Here is a 7,500-nt window from a genome sequence, read left to right on the forward strand (position 1 = left end):
ATAGTTGTATATATATGTATATGTACATATGTGTATTTATATATGTATATATGTATATGTACATATGTGTATATGTATATATATATATATATATATACATGTGTAAATATTTATATGTATGTATATGTATATATATGTATTTATATGAATGAATATGTCTGAATATATGTATATATATATATGTATATATATGTATTTATATGGGTATGTATATATATACATATATGTACATATATACATATGTATATACATATATGTATAATAGGGCTGCAAACCTTTGGGCGTCACATGATTTGATTCAATAATGATCCTTGGGGTCGCGATTCGATAAAATATCAATTTTTTTTTTTTTTTTCAATTCGACGCGATTCTCGTTTCAAAAACGATATTTTTTCGATTCAAAACGATTCTGTATTCATTCAATACATAGGATTTCAGGAGCATCTACCCCAGTCTGCTAACATGCTAGCAGAGTAGTAGATTTAAAAAAAAAAAAAGCTTTTATAATTGTAAAGGACAATGTTTTATCAATTTATTGCAATAATGTAAATTTGTTTTAACAATCAAACAAAACAATAATATGACTTATTTTATCTTTGTGTAAACATTGGACACAGTGTGTTGTCAAGCTTATGAGATGCGATGCAAGTGTAAGCCACTGTGACACTATTGTTCTTTTTTTTTTTTTTCTTATAAATGTCTAATGATAATGTCAATGAGGGATTTGTAATCACTGCTATGCTGAAATTATAACTATTATTGATACTGTTGTGGATAATATTAATTTTTGTTTCACTACTTTTGGTTTGTTCTTTGTCGTGTTTGTGTCTCCTCAATTGCTCTGTTTATTGCAGTTCTGAGTGTTGCTGGGTCAGGTTTGGTTTTGGAATTGGATTGCATTGTTATGGTATTGCTGTGTATTGTTTTGTTGGATTGATCCAAAAAAAAAAAAAATCGATTCTGAATCGCACAACATATTCGATTCGAATCGATTTTTTTCCCACACCCCTGATGTATATATATATATGTATATGTGTATATGCATGTATGTATATGTATATATATATGTATATAAATATGTGTGTGTATATGTATGTATATGTATATATATGTGTATATATATATGTGTGTGTGTGTATATGTATGTATGTATATATATATATACACACACACACACACATACATACATATATATATATATATATATATATATATATATATATATATATATATATATATATATATATATACAGTACATACACACATATAAATATATACACATAGATATATGTATGTGTGTATATATGTGTGTGTGTGTATGTATGTATGTGTATGTATGTATATGTATACTTATATTTACATATGTATTTGTGTAATTATATGTATACATATATTTACATATGTATGTATATGTGTGTGTGTGTATACACTCAGAAGCTAATTCATCCCTAAAACCCTGCTCTTCAGGGCCGAGACCAATTTCTTTTGAACCCAATGCCGTTCCAAGTCAAAATATTTGAACACCCCAGGTTTACACGTACCATTGTGACTGGCACCCAACAAAGACCTCACATAACTGAAAGGAAACATATCGTTTGTTTAAATTTGCATGTGGTTAATACTGCAGTAGACCCCGACTTTTTTTGGGCACTAGACTGTTTATTATGACCACAACATGCTGTAAGTCACTGTTTGGGACTGCCATCTAAAATGTGATTCCCACTGAACCGGGACCAGAATCCACCCACATTTCCACATCACACTAAAAGCTGCCTAAACTCGTTTACTTTTTTGGCAACAGATGATTCGTTTTGGAGCTGCCGTTTAAGCCAATTACACTTCAAAAGCTCACAAAGAAGACAGAAATGGTGCGGACATATGGTGCTGGCCAGGCAATTAATATCTCTAAACGTGGATCTGACATGGCGGCGATGAGAAGCAAATGAAAGCTTGTTTAGATTTTTTTTGTGTGTGTTTTTTTATGTGGGTCGTTGCCGCTCGAGTTCTTCAAGTTAAAACTGAGACTTAAGTTTCGCTCGGCCCGACATTTGCTCTTCTGTGTTTTGAATGGAGTGTGGAGTGTCTTTGCTGAATATATTTGCCAACCTCTTCTTCTCTGCTACAAGGTAAAATGGAAATGAGCGCATGCAAAGTAGGAATTTTCTCTTTGAACACACAGCCCACTCAGTGAATTGCAGTGTGACACAGGGAAGAAAAAAAAAAAAAAGTTGGGAAGTTTGATTGATTGAATTTCCTCCATTTTTTTTTATTTTTTTTTGCGGTGGAGTTCACCATACAGCTACATAACACTCGGAGAAGTCAAATGAATCCTTCTACACTTTAAGAAAAGAAAACCCTCTTTTACGCCCCCCCAAAAAAGCGTATTATAGTCGTCCCTTTCAGTCAGACTTCTCTGCACACTCCCCCTTTAGGCTATCCGAGTGGAGCCTTTGGAGGACGGGATTAAAAATTAATATTGGCTCAAGATTGACAGCAAACAGCATTTGATGTGAGCCACAAAGAGGCTGCGGGCTTGTGGGCATCTGACAGTTCCGCAGGCGCCACAAAGCCCAGTAAGAGGGACAGGATGGGGATGGACAGGTTGAGGACTTGTGCGGCGCCCACACGGTTCCACCCTGGTTATCGCTCTGTTTAATATGCATGGCTGCTTCCGGAGCGCTACGCCACCTACCTCTAAGCCGCCGTCGTCGGCTTCCACCTCTGGCGCAATCGGGAGCTTCCTGGTTTGGCCCCTGATGTAGCACCTCTGATGTTCGGCGAAGCGGATCCCAGTGAGTCCCTGTTTGAAAAGAAGGAAAAAGGCAGAGATTAGAAATTCTGATGTATCTTTCATTCATTAACGGCGTTGGAAGCTCCTTTCCTGTCAGGCGGTTGTGTCGAAAAGTGCCCGTTTGAGCTGACGTTAATACATAATGCTTCATTTATCTTCTTGTAGTCTATTTTGACAAGGGTTGGAATGAGATTCTGACGGTGTGATAACCTGCGGTAAAAATTGCACTCCTTTACTGTATCATGGTATAGTACTTTAATACCAGCTCTAAAATGTGCTATCCTGATAGCCTTTATTAGAAAGAAGAGAAAAGAACTTTTTAGCTCGAAAGCATGGGTGTCAAACTCTGGCCCTTGGGCCAAATTTGGCCCGCCGTGTAATTTCATTTGGCCCTTGAGGCAATATCAAATTAACATTAGAGCTGGCCCGCCGCCGTAACACCACATTCACCGCTAATACTCATACTCGTCAAACCTCCCAATTTTCCCGGGAGACTCCCGAAGTTCAGTGCCCCTCCCGAATTTCTCCCGATTTCCACCCGGACAATAATATTGGAGGCGGGCCGTAAAAGCACTGCTATTGGCGTTCTCTACTTGTCGCCACGTCCGCTTTTCTTCCATGAAAACAGCGTGCCGGCCCACTCACGTAACATATGCGGCTCATACACACACACAAGTGTATGCAAGGCATACTTGGTCAACAGCCATACAGGTCACACTGAGGGTGGCCGTATAAACAAGGTTAACACTGTTACAAATATGCGCCACACTGTGAACCCACAGCAAACAAGAATGACAAACACATTTTGGGAGAACATCCGCACCGTAACACAACATAAACACAACAGAACAAATATCCAGAACCACTTGCATCACTAACTTTTCCAGGACGCTACAATATACACCCCCGCTACCACCAAACCCCGCCCCAACTCAAACCCGGCACCGAAAAAAGGCATTAAATTTGTGTTTTTATTTGATTTGATATGCCATTGATATTTTTTAATTATTATTATTTGAAACTGGATTTTGCATGTCACTATAAAGTTATATAAGCCTTACTTGGTCAATATTCAATGCAAAACTTGTTTGGGTCCCTATTAAAGGGTTAATTTGTTCAACATCGGCCCGCGGCTTTGTTCATTTTTTAATTTTGGCCCGCTCTGTATTGGAGTTTGACACCCCTGCTCTAAAGCAAAGTTCGGGAACCTTTTTAGCTGAGAGAGCCATGAAAGCCAAATATTTTAAAATGTAAATCCGTGAGAGCCATATAATATTTTTTTAACACTGAATACAACTAAATGTGTGCATTTTTAAAAAAGGCCAACATTTTTAGATTATAATAAGTATCTTGTTCTTTTTAATAGCATTGTTATTCTGAAGCTAACCAATAATAAATAAAATACTTCTTACCTTTAAGACGACTTCTTGAACAGGTGCGGTAGAAAACGGATGGAGGGATTAGAATGCATGAAAATGTTTTATATTTTGAACGTTATTTTTAACACTAGTGGAATTATTCATTACTTATCGTGTTAAGCAATGTCAGCTAAGATTTATCTGAGAGCTAGATGCAATCATCAAAAGAGCCACATCTGGCTCGAGAGCCATAGGTTCCCTACCCCTGCTCTAAAGGATTAGTTGGCCACATGCGTGGACAGCACCTTTTATCTCTTATTTCCAAAATTGTGTACACTACTGAATTGGAGTCTAATGTCTGACAATGAATTGATTAACGTGGACCCCGACTTAAACAAGTTGAAAAACTTATTCGGGTGTTACCATTTAGTGGTCAATTGTACGGAATATGTACTGAACTGTGCAATCTACTAATACAAGTTTCAATCAATCAATCAATCCGTGCTTATGTGGACACTTATACTGCCATCTAGTGGTGTCAGAAGAGTATAACATACAATGGAATTTGGAAAAGTTTTAGTTAGTTTTTATTCTAATTAGGGTCCAATTAACCCAAATACCAAAGAGAAATTTAAAAAAGCATGTAAACAAACAGCTTGGCCGTTAAGAGGAGAAAGGGGAACTGCACTTTTTTATTTTTTTTGCCCATCGTTCAGAATCATTATAAAAGACATGACGATGGATGCATTTTTTTTTTTTTATTGCATTCTAACTTACAGCGGAGACAACAAGAGATCCTCTATTCCGCCAGTAAACCCAAATAACTAACCATTTAAAAGCGCCAACGATACTCCATTTGAATTTGGTGACTCCCATATCAACCAAGGATTAGTGATATTGTTATTATGAGCGCTAACACAGACAAACTATTTATAGCGGCGCCGTGATCACTTCTTTGTGTACTTATGTTTACATCGTGTGGTCTGCTGTTTCCTCGCTTCCCTGCTCCCTATAAGTTTATTGTAGATCATAAATCATGCATCTCACCTGGACCGAAGGAGTCTGAGTAGGTATCCCGACAAGTTGGTACAGTTTGACAGGCATTTAGGAGCCGAAAGTCGGCATCCTAATGACAACAAACCTTGTACAGTAAGTGATGTTTTATTATGTTTGTTGGCTTTCATGACGTCTGCAATGAGTGACGAATAAAAACAAAGTGAAGTTTGAGATGCGTCTATTAAATTGATGCAGCGTGTACGCTTAGAATGAGCAAAATATGTGAATACTAAATATTATAAATGTACCTGTTACTATATGTATATACTTACCGGTACATCATTTATATAAAACCTTAATGGATTTGTTTGGATGTTGTTTGAAGGTCTTTGTAGGCAAAATTGCGGGGCCTCCATTGGCTCCATTGTATAATGACTTTTGATCGCATTTAATATTTCTTTGTGGTTTGTGCAGCCCTTTGAGACACTAGTGATTTAGGGATATATAAGTAAACATTGATTGACTGCCTCACAATACGAAGGTCCTGCAGTCCTGGGTTCAAATCCAGGCTCGGGATCTTTCTGTGTGGAGTTTGCATGTTCTCCCCGTGAATGCGTGGGTTCCCTCCGGGTACTCCGGCTTCCTCCCACTTCCAAAGACATGCACCTGGGGATAGGTTGATTGGCAACACTAAATTGGCCCTAGTGTGTGAATGTGAGTGTGAATGTTGTCTGTCTATCTGTGTTGGCCCTGCGATGAGGTGGCGACTTGTCCAGGGTGTACCCCGCCTTCCGCCCGATTGTAGCTGAGATAGGTGCCAGCGCCCCCCGCGACCCCGAAAGGGAATAAGCGGTAGAAAATGGATGGATGGATGGATGATTGATATTTAGAATGCATTAAAAAAAAAAAAGCATCCATCATGTCTTTGATAATGATTGTGAACGATATGCAAAATTACCCAAAAAGTGCAGTTCCCTTTAAGTCATTTTGAGCCTATGCATACAGAAGGTGTGCAAAAAATAAAAGATACATTTTCAGATTAATCCTGATTCTTATTTGTACCGATTCAAAATCGATAAAAATTTTTAAAAAAAACAGGCATCTGGTCAGGATGCCACCCGAACGCCTCCCTAGGGATGTGTTTAGAGCACGTCCAGCTGGTAGGAGGCCACGGGGAAGACCCAGGACACGTTGGAAAGACTATGTCTCCCGGCTGGCCTGGGAACGCCTCGGGATCCCCCGGGAAGAGCTAGACGAAGTGGCTGGAGATAGGGAAGTCTGGGCTTCCCTGCTTAGGCTGCTGCCCCCGCGACCCGACCTCGGATAAGCGGAAGATGATGGATGGATGGATGGAAACAATAACCAATTTTTTAAGAAAGAAAAACTACCAAAAAAAAAAATGTAATCTGTGCTGTCCAGCCACTCAGGAAAATCATATTTTTGAAGTAGATGATCTTATCTGACCTACAGATTGACTTTAGAAAAGAAAAGAGTGATATATTTCTCTTTATTTGTATTTGACTTTATTAAATGTTTGGGAAGTATTTTATTAAACAAAACCACTTTTCTTTTAAGTAATATAGAAATTGATCAGAGCTGTTTCTCTATTTTATGGATGGATGTAGGTAATAATAGAACTGGCATCCAATGTTATTAAAAAAAAAGTATTGATTTGGAATCGAGAATCGTTATGAATCGAGACTCTGTTCTGAATCAAATTGTTAACCCCAAGAATCGAATCGTGTGGACGCTCAAAGGTTCTAAGTCCTAGTAGATACGGTACCAATTTGAACTACTTTTCTGTGTTCATGTGTTAATAATTGTAACATAGAGCCAACAGATGGTAACCATGGTGGCCAGTTTGTATATCTTGTCTTCTTACACTTCTGCGTCTCTTTTGTCAGCGTTATTAACAGTCGTGGAATTTGCAGGCAGGTGCAGTGCCAAGATAATAAATGGCAGTAGTGTTTAGGCCCAGTCAGGGAGTCCTATTTGCGAGTCTGGTGTTATTTTGAGTCTTACCATCAATTGATTAACGTGGACCCCGACTTAAACAAGTTGAACAACTTATTGGGGTGTCACCATTTAGTGGTCGATTGTACGGAATATGTACTGTACTGTGCAATCTACTAATTAAAGTTTCAATCAATCCAAAAATTACTGTAAGTTGTGTTGACCTGTTGGAAAGCATTGTTTTACCCAACATAATGTATCATTTTGATTAATAATCGTTATTTCAGTATTGATAAACTGGGGATGCTACGATAATATTAATAACCGCGGTACAAGGCCCCGGGGGTGGACGAGATCCGCCCGGAGTTCCTTAAGGCTCTGGATGCTGTGGGGCTGTCTTGG

The 7,500-nt window shown here is 38.3% G+C and overlaps 1 protein-coding gene across 1 annotated transcript in view; it reads right to left on the minus strand.

The window, feature by feature from the left end:
* Positions 1-7,500, minus strand: part of tnmd (tenomodulin) — a 231,066-nt gene that overhangs the window by 82,407 nt on the left and 141,159 nt on the right. The window contains exon 4 of the mRNA XM_061892139.1: positions 2,693-2,800. Coding sequence (XP_061748123.1) covers positions 2,693-2,800 — 108 coding nt within the window. The remainder of the gene's footprint in view (positions 1-2,692; positions 2,801-7,500) is intronic.

The sequence above is a fragment of the Nerophis ophidion genome, linkage group LG29 (genome assembly GCF_033978795.1).
Source record: "Nerophis ophidion isolate RoL-2023_Sa linkage group LG29, RoL_Noph_v1.0, whole genome shotgun sequence".
Lineage (NCBI taxonomy): Eukaryota > Metazoa > Chordata > Actinopteri > Syngnathiformes > Syngnathidae > Nerophis > Nerophis ophidion.